Here is a 15,182-nt window from a genome sequence, read left to right as displayed (position 1 = left end):
ACAGCATAGTTAATTATCCATTTTCCATTATCTCACTTGTACCTCATGCACAATCTATAATGCTCATTTACATTTCCAGAGTAATATTGTTTGGCTAAACACTTTTTTTTGCTTCTGTATTTTAGATGGACATAATACCATGTGTTTATACCTCTCAATGTGACTCTGCACTGGGATAACACTCCTTGTTAAAGGACCACTTCACCACTTTTCAACATCTCTTCATATAATTGGTCCTCACTAATGTTCATGATAAAACACAACCATTTTTTTCTACTCTGTCTGTGTCTCATAGGAGGGCTGTGGGCAGTTCAGACACCCGTCCACCAGTGACATCATCGTTAGGCAGATTTTTTTTAAACAAGATTGGTTGTGAAATATATTTAGATTTTTATTATCGTGAGAACGATGGCTTCCATTATCGCGTTGCAACTTTTCAGGAAAAGAAAGCCTGCAGTTTCTATTAGCTTGGATTCCCGATCGACATGATGTCACTGGTGGACGGGTTTCTGAACTGCTCACAGCCCTCCTATGAGACACAGACCGAGTAGAAAAGAATTGTGCTTTTTCATGAACATTAGTGAGGACCAATTATAGGAATGGTGAAGTGGTCCTTTAATATTACCAGAATATTTTCTATTTGGGTTTTGTTGTACTTTTGAACTGAAGTAACATCGTTCTGTTGCTCACTATGAGATTCTGGTAGAAAGTTTCTAGAAACTGAAATGTTTTCAGGTCTAGGATATAGGATAGGCTACAAATGGTTCTGTAATGCATTTAAAAGAGCTCTGTCTCAAATTACCTCAGTGGTCAACTTATTTATTTTGAATCGTCAAACAAAAGTAATGGCCAGTCTTTGCACCTCATCCATGAGCCGTTCGGCCAGAATGGAATCAAACAGATTAAGAGAGAAATCAACATAGATATCATAATAGTGCCTGTCAGCTTTGGATCTGTGGAGCTGGGTCATACTGGGGGAAGCCTTCGAGGGGAAGTTAATCACTTTCAGATGGCTGTGTGTGTGTGTGTGTGTGTGCGCGTGTGCGTGTGTGCGTGCGTGCGCGTGCGTGCGCACACAGTACATTTCACTGGGGGTTTGCCCCGTCTTTCCTTGACCTAAACAATGAAATGAGACTGTAATTGGAGAAATGTTTGAGAAAGATTGAAACACCAGAGACCTCCGAAATTATCTGCTGAAATGAAAACAGTGAGGACACTGCAAAAAGTGAAGGGTTTGACAAGAATGTTAAATGCCTGATTGGGAAATTTACATTTTTATACTCTGGGGGCCTCAGTGTGGAATAGTCTACCACTTATACTGCTTTAAGCGGAAGCTAACCATGTTAATCACTCTTTTGGGCATGTCATTAAACATGGCATGTTGTTCCAAAGTACAGATAACCGATTTACAAGCTCACAACATGTCGCATCGGGAGCTTGTAGATCAGCTATTTCCGCCACGTGTGTAAAATAGGGCTTACATAGGGTAAGGGTTCTTGTGTGTTCTTGTAAAGCAAATTGTGTGAATAGATCTTATGTATTTATTTACTCCAGTCCAGCCTTAGTAATACTAGAGCGGTGCCTGTTGGATCCTCTACAGAGGTGCCCGCTGGGCACTGACCTACTTGGAACGATGCAAGTTGGAAATGCATGCCCCACCCAGATATTATTTATGTCTCTGTCGCTTTTATGCCCATATATGGAGTTCTTTGTCAGGCATGCCCAAATTTGGAGTCTATGCAGACGTCAGAGTGATGTCAGAACAGGCCAGCTCCATATATGGACACTGGTGTTTTTGGGTCGGTTCTGGACAACCGTGGGTCCGACACCGGGCACTGCACCCCCTGTGGTGGGGTGGAACGCGTGTCGAATTTAGGCAGATGTCAGAATGATGTCAGAAGTCGGTGGGAGGAACCCGTCATGGCTCTGGAACCCGTATACGTGGCGTCTATAGTGATGTCAGCTGTGTCCCCGTGTATGCCCATATATGGAGTTATTTGTTAGGCATGCCCAAATATGGAGTCTGGCCCCGGGAAGAGGCCTTTGTGGCGGTTCTGGACAACCGTGGGTCCGACCGACCGACATAAATTTACAACATACTTGATCATACGTACAGCGTCACACAAAAACATGAAGAGTAACAAATCTACAAGCTCAAAGCGTTTTGAGCTTGTTGACCGATATATATATATATATATTTTAAACATATGTTTATTCATTTTCTTTACAGTACAAAGAAGTATTTTCAAAACAATTGACATATATTTTTTTCCCCCACATCCCCATGGCAGCACACATATAAACAAAATCTTATCACAAAATGTTTTGACAATAATAAATACAGAACAAAAATAAATAAATAATAATGACAAAACGAAAAATAAAACGAAAATAAAACACATTACATACAGTTAAACAAACTAATGCCCAATGTCCGTCACAGTTGACCGATATTTTTTTAATTTGAATCCAGAAAAGTAACAGTTTTGGACATGCAAGGTTTCCACCCGGCAATGCGACAAAGACGATACAATGTGTAAAATAAATCTGCCATCACAATAGAACGACCAGAAAGAGCACAGAAACAACTCTTCTCATATGGTCTGATTACAGCGAAAAAACTAATTCTGACACACTGGAAGAAGGAGGAGGCTCCTGCATTTAAGCACTGGTTAAATGAAATGACTAGTACACTTCATCTTGAGAGAATAAGGTATTTCCTGAGAAACAGGGAGAGACAGTTTGATAAGGTTTGGCTGCCCCTTGTCCATTACCTGAGTAGAAACGATTAATAGACAGGATACCATTGATATGGTTGACTGTACGCCATTTTCTTTTCAGATGTTTTCCACGAGCTTTCTATCATCTTATTATATAGTATGCAGTGTCACTGAGCAGTATGGGTGGGAGGGTTAAGGGATTTCTTTCTGTCTTGTTTATTTTTTCTTTCATTTTGTTTCATAAAAAAAGTATTTCATATCATAATGCTTGTAATAATTTATAATCTGTTCAATAAAAACATATTTGACAAAAAAAAACAATAGAACGACCAGAGATTTGTCCAAGTGCACAGTGTTTTGTGATCAGAGATCTATCCAGGTGCACTGTGTTTCGTGATCAGAGATCTATCCAGGTGCACAGTGTTTTGTGCATGTGGTGAACTCACACACTTTACTGGCTTTTAAGTGACATTGGAAACGTGGTACTCTTGTGACATCGGCGAAGTGCTGCGCGTGCCTTTCTCTCGCGGCCGTCTATCACATTCAGCATGCCACCTATTTCCTTTCTTTGATGGCCGCCCAAAACATGTGGAAACACCTGGCACCAGGCCAAAGAATCTGACTGGGTCTCGCTACGTGTGTCTCCTGTTGCATTCGGCATGTCAGACATTCAGGGTTCATTCAAACCCATGGAGTTACTCTGCATATCAATAACTAGTTGACCCCCACCCACCCACAGAGACCACCACCACCACTTCTCCACACACACACACGCGCGCACACACACACACACACACACACACACACACACACACACACACACACACACACACACACACACACACACACATCTGTATCTGCACTGGGATAACACTCCTTAAAAGCTCATCAACATGGATGCTTCCCTCAGAGGTTTTTCTTCTTTTTTTTCATACCCGATAAGCAAAATCCCCTCTCTCTCCTTTTCTGGAAAGACAGACACTCCCCACTCCAAACCTAGCCCCCCCTCTTCTCACGACAGATGACTTCACTCTCTCTGGATGAAGCTGGGGATAGGCCCTCTAGGCATGCAAATCCTCCAACACACGCACGTACGCACGTACATGCACACACATGTAAGCTAGCACACATTCACACTCTCTCTCACACACGCGCACGCACCCACGCACGCACGCACGCAAGCACACACAGAGAGACATTTGGAAGAGCTGACTTTGTGTGTAGAGGGTGCAGCTATACTAAAATCCCCCAAAAGCTCCCTAATCCAGTTCCACTGGGCCAAGGAATGAACTGAACCATCACTGAACCGTACCTGTTCAACTGCACAGCAACGTCTGAGACTCTGAGTCACAGCTGCTGCAGTCAAAAGTTAAAAAAAGGCACTGAATGTATGGAATCACTGAGATCAGAATCAGTCCAGAATGATACTGCGTTGAGCTTGCGTTGGCATCCTGCAAAAGGATTTGACAGGCTGGGGTTTTGGATGATTGACACATACAGTTGAAGAGGGTAAGGCTTGCTGTTGGTACATCGATATTGAAAAGGCTCATGTCTCTACAATGAGACCTGATTTTGTTTAAATTAATTTGTTTAACCTGTAGAAGCAGATGCACCTGTTTGAGGTACTTATGTATTTAGGATCATCAATAGAGAAGAGAGGCAGATTTCTCCCCTTGTGTGTATTGTATGTATATTGTCTTGTCTTGTTTTGTTTTGTTTTGTTTGTATTGTCAATTGTCAGTCGTTTAGTTTTCATGTTTGTCTGATTTAAAATTCAATAAAAAGTCTATTGAAAAAATAAAACAAAAGGCTTTTACAGCTATGATAAGTGAACCGTTCTAATGGCATTCATGTTTGTGAAGAGAAACAGGATGCCACGTCCGATAACCTGGACGGCCCCCATTCCCTGTGTCTACATTCAACGTGGCTTGTTTTACTGGTTTGGGTTTAGAGTTTAGACTCTCTGGTGGATTTTCCCTTGTTTGAAGAGAAAGTAAACTAAGAATAGGTAGGGGTTATTTCTCCATGTTCCTTCCTCCTCCTAGAAAAGGAGTTCCTCCCTAACCTCCCAAACCGTCAACAAGGATGCATTGGGGAGTTCTCAGGCTTTTTCTATTTCGTTTTTCTCACGGCTCCTGTGGTAATAAGACGTCATTGACCCCTGAGAACAGGATGAGTTAGCTGTGTATTCCACAGATTGAGTAGCTGGAACTGTTCAAAGCCATTTGACAAAGGCACTTTAATCGTGCCTGCAACATGTATTGTCATGACAAAAAAGCGATTACAATTTTCTCCTGCCATTCAGAAAACTTTACAGTTTCAAAGTAGAATATAATTGCCCTTAATGCTCAATACATTGTATTATAAAACCACTGGCACTTTGCCAATGTACGCTGTAAAAGTGGATGGACAAGGGGCATCACATGAGGCCATAGTGAATGTCTCTGAATGTCAGCGTTAATTTCTTCTGGCACAATAAACTGCAAACAATCTTCAGAGGACAAAGGATGCAGGCCCACACCTGTCAGTGTGTGATTGACGTTTTAATGAGGGGAAACAACAAGACTCAGGGCACTCCATCTAAAAGAGGAACCAGTTATAAGCCCTTCGCTACCACGCTACTCACACAGTACTTGGCCTAGTGTCAACAGTAATAAAACAACAAAAACCTCTTGCTTCAAATCAGGACATAATAGAAGATGGTAAGCCATTAATTGTGTTAAGTGACATACGGTATACACCATTAATTATCTTTTAAATAGCACTTCCCCTTGGCAACAGAGCGTCACTTTAAACTTTAAGGTGACTGAGGGCATATCTGCATGCCCACACACACGCACGCGCACACACACACACACACACACACACACACACACACACACACACACACACACACACACACACACACACACACACGTGTTACCACACATGTTAACACAATGCAGTGCATAAAATACAAACAGGTTCTTGAATAAACATTGTATTTTATGCTGACACAGATCTTTCAGAATGTTTACGGCTTGTATAAGCCTGTGTCACAATCCTTTCTACAGTTTAAAACACAGTTCAAAGTCTCATAATGAATCGTGAGCTCCAGTAGGAGATCTCTTGGGAACCCCAAGTGCTCGGGCTAACTCTGCCTTGAAGATGATAAGCCTTCTAATAATAAGACCCTCATGGTTGTTTGTGCACACTCTGACTGAGGAAATAATTAAGGTCAAGCAGTTTATCTGTGGTGGGCCGGAGATGTGCTTGCTTTGTGTGATAAAGAGGGGGGGGCGGTGGGTGAGGTTGACTCTGTCTGCCGCTCTGCTCACTTCACCCTATCTGTTTTTCATTCTCCCTTTTTTCTTTCACACTCCCTCCCCATCTATTTCCCACCCGGGATACCTAAGAGAGAGAGAGAGGTTGAGAGCCACACAGCTTTAGCCATCATGTTTGTCATTCCTTGGCCAGTGTATGTCCAGTCTTCTCAAATGTCCAATCAGGCTAATTTTAGCCCATGTTTGGAGGGCCAGGCAACGTGTCCCTAAGCTGGCTATGATGCAGATCCGTTTGTACCAACCAAGGAAAGACATTTCCGGGTTGGTTATTTACATGACGTTGATCTTCCCACGTGGTTTTGTGTTCAACCGTTTGCACGGTGAAGGCTATTTATGAGTTCTTACACAGCACAGATAGAAATGTGATACAATTACAGAGTAGCTACAGTATCTTAGTTACAGGACTCCAGGAGTGAGACATTTTTTATATCCGGGTGCTGCGTGCATCATTCAAAGTTGTAAGGAATACAAACTATCAATGCAAATTACGCAATATAACTTAAACCCAGGACATACACATAAAAGCGTAATGAAACACTTATTTCCAACGTGGTCCTGTTTAATATGTCATTACATTTGTCTGCATTTCCTACTCCAGCCCCTTAAACATTCCTGTGGGTTACCGCATGTGTGCATTATCATGAAAAACCAAAGCTATGGGGACATACTCACCCATCTGCACATACTGTTGTCTAAAAAGTTACATCACTAATAGACAACAGTATGTGCAGATGGGTGAGTATAAATCAAACTGTTCACATATCACGTGCGGAGTGCCGCAGGGCTCAATACTAGGACCGAAATTATTCATATTATATATTAATGATATATGTAAGACATCCAGTATCATGAAATTTGTTATCTTTGCCGATGACACCAATATATTTTGCTCTGGAAAAGACATTCAGCAGCTGCTGGAGGTGGTAAAAACTGAATTGGACAAATTAAAGGTATGGTTTGATCAAAATAAATTATCACTTAATCTGAAAAAAACTAAATATATGGTCTTTGGCAAACAAAAAACACTGATGAACACAAACATTGAGGTCAAAATTGATAATATCATACTAGAAAGAGTTTTTGATAATCTGTTTTTAGGAGTAATAATAGATCATAAGTTCTCTTGGAAACCCCACATTAATTATATCCGGTCTAAATTAGCGAGAAATATTGGTGTCATGGGCAAAACAAGAAATGTCCTTGAGTCTAAATCACTATACACTCTCTATTGCACCCTTATAACACCATATCTCACCTACTGTGTGGAAGTGTGGGGTAACACTTACAAAAGCAACCTTCAGCCAATATATTTACTGCAGAAAAAAGCAATAAGAATAGTAAATAAAGTAAATTACTATGAACATACAAATCCACTGTTTCTAAATTCACAAACACTAAAGTTTTTTGATTTAGTTGATTTTAAAACAGCACAATTATTATTTAAAGAAAGACATAATCTGCTTCCTGGAAATATCCAAAAAAGGTTTAGGGATAGGGATGGGAGGTATGAGCTGAGAGGGGAACTAAACTTCAAACAAATAAGTGTTGAATCAACCTTAAAGAGCATGTGTGTTTCTGTCCATGGGGTTAAGCTGTGGAATAGCTTGTCTGAGACAATTAAGCAAAGCAACAACCTTAAACAATTTAAAAAGAGGCTCAAACAGGAATTATTGCATGGATATAACCTGGAATGAGTAGGGAGCTGAGCTATGTTTATGCCATGTAGAGTTGGACTTAGTATAACATTTGGCTTTGTCTGTTTTTTTGTCTTTTTTTCCTTTTGGTTTGTTTAATTTTCTATTCTTCTTTTTTTTTCTTTTGTCTTTCTCGTTGTCTGTTTTTATTTTTCTGTTTTTGCTTTTGGTTTGTTTAATTTTCTATTCTTCTATAAATGTCATTTGTTTTTTGTTTTTTTGTTTTTTTGTGTTGATTGTTATGCATGTCTTCAACAGTATGTTGGAGCACGTTGAGATAAGGATAGGCACTTATAAGCTTTAAGCTTCTGCCTATGCCCTTTTGATCACAAAAGAAAAAGTAAACTGTTTTTGTGTAATGTCTCCCTCTGAAAGATCGAAATAAACTATTCATTCATTCATTCATACAGTCATAGTGAGACTTAGCGGAGTGGTGTCCTGTGTTTTGTATGTACAGTAGGCATGTCACAACTATTATTGTACAATACATAATCGCCTAATTGAGATAATCACCATTATTTTTGCATAATTGTCGTTTCCACGTTGAAAAATGTATTTTCAAACATTTTCAAAAATAGTGGAAATAGCAGATGTACAAGATCAGTTATTTAATGTTTCCCTAAAAGTTATTAAATATGTCAGTCATTTCTTTAGGTTATTTTTCAGATCTGCCCTGTGCAACTTCAAAGCCTTAAAAGCCAAACAGAAATAGATTTTTTTTTTCATTATGTTCCGGTGTTCAGCAACAAAAACACAATTAAATCGTTAATCGCAATTATCTGTGTGACAATTCATCGTCAAGTGACATATCATAATCGTGACAGCCCTATTTGAATGTGGTTCAGCTGCGACAGGCTCGACTCTGACACTGGGTATCACTGGAGTGCCCACTACACACCTGAGCTTCACAATGTTTTTTGTACTGTGGCTTCAACTGTGATCATGGCCGTGCCTCTGATGTGTGCAGCTGTGACCAGTTAATGGTGTGCGGACGTCTGGACGATGAATGTAACAAGCTAATGGTCTGCATGAGAACACATAGAAAAACATGAAGATAGGTGTGCGACCTTTAGATTCGATTTTGTTCACGGTTATGCTCTGCTCTTCAAGCACTCCGGTAATTATTGTTGAGTTAATGTGTGTTAATGTGTGTGTGTGTGTGTGTGTGTGTGTGTGTGTGTGTGTGTGTGTGTGTGTGTGTGTGTGTGTGTGTGTGTGTGTGTGTGTGTGTGTGTGTGTGTGTGTGTGTGTGTGTGTGCGTGTGCGTGTGCGTGCGCTTCCATAGACAGTGAGATGGTTCCCATGGACTGCCTGCGTCCTCGGTCATTTACCGCTGCCCACCGCACCTCCATCCGTCGGGACGGAGACGACTCTCGCCTGTCCATTAGCCTGTGTGACCTCAGCCTCCAGCAGCACCAGGACCTCCAAGAGGAAGTCGCAGATGATGATGATAACGAGGAGGAGGAGAGGCTACGGCCCCTCAGCATCTCCTCCTCCTTCTCCTGCCATGTGCCGCAAAACTCTCAGAACTCCCAGCAGTGCTCCCTGCTGCCCGCCCTGTCCGACAGCGACCTGCGCTTCCACGCGGTACGCGGCGCCCACGTCATGGCCCTGGACGAGCAGACGGTGGCTCGGCTGGAGCCGCGCGGCGAGGAGAGGACTCTGGTGTTCACCAGCCGCCCCCTGCGCTGCTCCGAGACGGTGTTCGTGAAGGTGTCCAAGGCGGGCGCCGTCGCGCGGGTCGGGTCCCTCTCCTACGGCGTGACGTCGTGCGACCCCGCCGTGCTGAGGCCCGGCGACCTGCCCTACAACCCGGACGCCCTGGTCGACCGCAAGGAGTTCTGGGCGGTGTGCCGGGTGGCGGCGGCGCTCCAGAGCGGGGACATCTTGGGCTTTGTGGTGAACGTGGACGGGGAAGTCGTGATGAGCCATAACGGCGTCAGTGCAGGAATGCAGCTGTGCGTGGATAACTCCAGGCCTCTCTGGATGTTCTATGGTCTGCACGGCAACATCACACAACTCAGGATCTTAGGTAAGAGAGAGAGAGATTCTTTATTCATCCCAGAAGGGACATTGAGATTATGCTTAATACAAAGTACAATACAAGTCTCTGCAGTGTAATGTAACTATAGCATCATAAAGCAGCAAATAAATCAATGGTTTTGCAGAGCCCACTGTCACATTTATTATGTTGGAGAATGTAATAATGTGTGTGTGCGTTTAAACTTTGTACAAACAAAGTTAACTAACTAATAGTTGCTAACACACTGTGTGAGTGTTTCACTAAATTCTTCCGTTCAGAAGTAGAGCCTCTGGACCTTGAACGAACTGGGACGGCTGGATTCCAGTTCACCCACGACATGAAATTTCTTTCTGTGTTTGGCTTTTTATCATCGCGTATATCTTTCTTGGCATTCATAACTCCGCCCATAGTTTGCAAATGAATGCAAACTTTGATAAACTGAAACTCAAGAATGTCTGACAACTCACTTGTGATTTGATTCCAGGAGAAATTTTATACATCAATAATGAAATGAAATAATTTATAACAATCAACAGTTCTGGAATTGTTTATACACTCAATTACTAGGACACACATGCACACGTACATGCACACATTGTTGCTGCTCATTGTTCCAGACATTTGTACAAACACAAAAATGATCATACATTTTTCTCTTCTCTACCAATCCTGCATGAGCCTGTGAATACAGGTCTTGATTAATGCCTTGATTCAAATGTGGCGTTAAGATGCCAACTCGATGATTGTGGGGTTAGCTTGACCTTAATTAGCTTGACCTTGGAAAGGGGATGTTAATGGTAGATCATTTTTCTGTACTCTTTTTATGTCTACATTTTGCTATGGCTTCGATACAAAGGCTTAAGTGTCATCATTCTTGCGAAATTGCATATCGTAATGATGGATGCATTATTTGGATTTGAAGGAAATGTTCTGTTGATGTTCATGAGGTGAAACAAATGGTTATGGTTATGGTTATGCACTAGTAATCATATTTGTCTCGTTTGCCTCAGAAAGCTGGTATGCCTCAAAGCTTGCTTCTACTGTATGTCAACGCAAAACCAACAAAAGGCTTTTATTTCATTGATTTATTGACTCTGAAAATAGTGTTATTGTGTGCAAGTGCCTTGAGTGGAAAATATAAAAAACTTCCCAGTCAGCATGTCAGCACATCAACTGTGCATCAGCTTTTTATGGGTGGAGGGTCAATATGAATTGTGGAATCCTTCATATCACCTTTCATAACCACACCAACCCTCTCCCCATTACCAAGGATCACTGACACCATCAATACATCATTGTCATTAACTAATCACAGTTTCAGTCATACAGTATTCTGTATGAGTTGTTTGTTTACATTTTCTCCATGGGCATTAACCCATTTAGGCCTGACGTCGAAATAAAAAAAACGTTCGCTCTGAAAGAATTTATATTCAAATATTTGTGCCGCATTTTTAAGATTTTTCAAAAATAGCAGACCTACAAGACCTATGAGCTTGTAGATCTGCTATTTTTCAATAGCTAAAGTATAACATAATGCTTAGTTAAACGATGTAACGATGTAATGCTTCTGATGTGTTTTCCAAATCAAGCCATGCTGCCTGCATTTAAGTCAAAATATGTGCACTATTCATTTATTTACAAGCCCTGTAGCTCTTTTCTGGTTTTGCATTCCAAGTTAATGTTATTGATTCTGTCTCAACTTTTTGGGCAGTTCTCTAAACAGAAGCTAATGACAGTAGAAGGGAAAGGAAAGTTTCCTAAAATAAAAAGTATTATTTTAATTTTTATCATTATATTCAATTCGCTCACTTTCAAAGCCAAATGGAAATGTACTGTCTCTACTGTCTCCCTCTCCTCTCATCGGCTCTCCTTGTAGTCTGTTCTGTTTGACTGGGATAGAGGAGGTTTCTATCTTGCGTGGGCTCCCTGCAACCGGCATCATCTATCCGGAGGCGGCTGCAACATATTCCTTCGTATGCATTATTAAAATGTAATTGCATGTAGGTTTCATATGCTGCGTATGAGCGCTTCTCAAGCCATTACCCACTCCAGCTCGTGGGTGGAGTGCACTTGTGATGTCTCATGGCTCGCCCACTCGCTGCACCCGCTCAGCCACAGGTTACCATGGAGACGTGCAGCCACCTAGCAAAGTGACACGGTTGTCCCTGGCTGTGTGAGATGGAACAGATTGGAGTCGACCGCTTTGTTTCATACAGCCATTTAGTAACATCAGATATATTGAGATTATTCTAATCACGCACATCACTTTAAAAGATCAGTGAGTTTTAGCTCTTGCTGCATTTCAGCTTCCCCATATTGGCGAAGGTACTTTTATGCTTTATTTCAGATTGGTCAGAGAGAGAGAGAGAGAGAGAGAGAGAGGAAACCAAGAGAGAGATAACTAAACTATCCGTGCACTAACTGGCTGAGCCTCCATGCCAGGCCCCCCTCTGTGTGTGGGTTTTTTGCATGAGATGGGTCAAAATACCTTGCCAGTGCCAACACAGAATTAGAAGGGGCGCTCTTATCATCATAGATCATCATACATCATCTCATTCCGGGCCAATCAGAATTTGCGTCCTCACCTTCGTCTTCAATATTTCTGTTACGCAATGTTTGTGTTTACACAAACACTCAAAATTGTCCATTCATTGTCAATGGAATTTAATGTTTGTGTAGGACAAAGTTTGTGTTTACACACACACCAAACGCTGGACATAGGAGCCCCTCAAAAACAACCCAGAGAGCAGAGAGCCCTGCATTTGATAAGCATGTGATGAAAGCCACCATGAATTTGCTACATCATCACCAGTGGTTCTCAACCTTTTCAGGCCGTGACCCCCTAAAATAATCATATTTTAACAGGGGCTGTTAAACTGTTAAACCCCCCCCCCCCCACCCCCAGGGCTGTTAAACACCCCCCCACCCTGACAGGTGGGGGGTGGAATCGTAGAAGTTGGAATCGTAGAAGTTGGAATCGTAGAAGTTGAGGCATTACATTTTGTTTGACTCGTTTCAACAGATAAACATTGTGAAAATAGCAGATCAACAAGCTCACAACGCCTCTCGTTGCGAGGCATTGTGAGCTTGTAGATTGGCTATTTTCACAATGTTGGCCTCTTTCTTGCCAATGTTTGACAGAGTTTGTATTGTAGTTTATTGATTACCCCCCCCCCCCCCCCCCCCCCGCCCATCATGTGGGGACCCCCCTGGGGTACCCCTGTGCTACTACAACCACGCTACATTAATCTGGGAACAGGGAACCCCTATAGAAGCCTCTTATATGCATCAAAACACATGGACCTAAATGGATTCATTTGAAATGAACACTCAGTATTTCATAGTGTACTGCCTGCATACCCACGGACATTCATAGGCTTCCCATTCCTGGTCCAGGGGTGAATTTGCACTATAATGACAGAAGGTGAAAGCTATCCTACGATGTATGAATAGACATGAAGGGCATCTGTTCTCTTATTAGAGGGGACCAGGATATCCGTTAACAGCTGCTCTATCACAAAGGTCATGTTAAGAAGGTCTTAGTAGGGAGTTGTTTTCATTTGTACTATACACGGTGTAGTACAGTTGTTGAATTGATTGAAAAACAGATGACGCAGAAATATATTTAGTATGTCTGCTGTTAGCCACAAACAGTGGCCTGCTTTGTTATTATATGTCCAGTACATATTGGGTTCTCGGTTTTATTATTTGCATCCAAGACATTTAATAATACATTTTTAGACAACAATTAAGACAACCAAAGATTGCAGGAGAGGTCTCTGTCAATTTTGAATAGATAAACAACAACACTGCCCTGCATATCAAATGACCCAGTGTTTATTTATATGTAGTTTATTTATGTGTAGGTTCAGACTACAGCAGCTGGCGTGGTCTAAAAAAACAACAACAAAAAAAGACCCCAGCCCTCAGGGAAATAGTGTGTCCTACAGTGACCTTAGGATGGCCACATTTGTGGACCATATTTACGTAGGTCTGTTTTTATCACACAATATCCTCCATTCCACCCCTCCCCTCCTCTCTTATCAATTGATGCTGATTATAATCTAATATGATCGGTTAAGTGAGCACACGTCATGAGATAGGCATATTTACATTTGTGCACTGCTAAAATTGCAAATAGCAACTTTAGCACATGGAAGATACCATGCCACAGGTTACTGGCCCAGCCAAGTAACACTATTTTTGTCAGGGACAGCTGGAGGACAAAGTGTAAATAACAATGTTTTGTGCCTGGCAGACGCAGTAGGGCAAAACTAATCTGTGGGTTTTGGAGTTGGCATGGAGACCTGTGAGACGAGATAAGGTGATTTGCCAGCAGGAGGAGCAATGTCAGCCTAAAGGCCATGGTCAGGTAGTGTCCATGGGGGTGGGTGGGCTGGATGAGGATGGGGGGTGTTGGACAGACAACAGCTACTTTACAGTGCAGCTAGAGGCAGTGTTGATTTCGTCTACTAAAACCAAGACGAAGAATGTTCGTCGACTACCTTTTTTCACTGACGTAAACTAAATAGAAACTAAATGAAAACTAAATATACTGACAATTTCGACAACAAATAAAAACTAGACTAAAATGTTAGGAAGGGACTAGTGGACAAGAGATCCAGTATAAGTCATTTTACAATTAGTGAAAAAAAGTGAAAAACATTGTCATTACAACAGCGTCAAGGCCCGCCAAAATACATTTTGTTAGACTAAATCAACTGTAGATTTAGTCGACTAAAATCTTATGATATTTAGTCGACTAAAACTATTCAAGAGTCTATGACTAAAACTAAAATCAAAATCTGCTGCCAAAAACAACACTGGCTAGAGGAATGATGGGGGCTAGAGGTGGGGCGGGGGTCCCTGGTGAGAGTGCATTACCACACAGGCGCGTACAGTAACTCACCCACACACACCGTTGACTCTGACAGAGTCATCTGCAGAAAGATAACACAGACTTTGTGTTTGAGTGTGTAAGTAATGTGCATGGCTGTGTGCATGTGTGACAGGGAGAGAGACAGGGACACATGAGGAGATGCGTTATTTGCTAATTATCGGTTGTTCTGGCGCATGTGTCAGTGCAGTGAATGACAGCATTGGTTTCCAGTTACACCATTATGGCGTTGGGGCTCTGCATTAAGAGATTACAGATGTTGTCTGTCAATGCTCAGGAGCTTTGTTATGGCTGCTTACAGAAGAGTCAATTAGGCACAACGCGCTTGAGCCAAAACATTGTAAAAAGATGTTCGGTTGCTGACACTAGAACATTGGAAACACTTGATTGTCTGCTCTCACAAGGATCAATTCCATTGCTTTTTGATGCACAGCTGCAGTTATGTATTTCGTCACTTAGCCTTCAGATGCATGCAGGGACAAAGAAAACATGTTTTTCTTGCTGAAAAAAAACACAAAAATATGG

At 41.8% G+C, this 15,182-nt stretch overlaps 1 protein-coding gene across 1 annotated transcript in view; it reads left to right on the top strand.

The window, feature by feature from the left end:
* LOC310866220 (E3 ubiquitin-protein ligase NEURL1-like) overlaps nucleotides 1-15,182 on the top strand; it is a 35,419-nt gene that overhangs the window by 16,365 nt on the left and 3,872 nt on the right. Inside the window, exon 4 of the mRNA XM_083775707.1 lies at nucleotides 9,023-9,769. Within this exon, the coding sequence (XP_083631833.1) occupies nucleotides 9,023-9,769 (747 nt within the window). The remainder of the gene's footprint in view (nucleotides 1-9,022; nucleotides 9,770-15,182) is intronic.

The sequence above is a fragment of the Protomyctophum parallelum genome, assembly GCF_964188405.1.
Source record: "Protomyctophum parallelum genome assembly, chromosome: 10".
Classification (NCBI taxonomy): Eukaryota; Metazoa; Chordata; class Actinopteri; order Myctophiformes; family Myctophidae; genus Protomyctophum; species Protomyctophum parallelum.
This window is presented reverse-complemented; position numbering and strand designations above follow the sequence as displayed.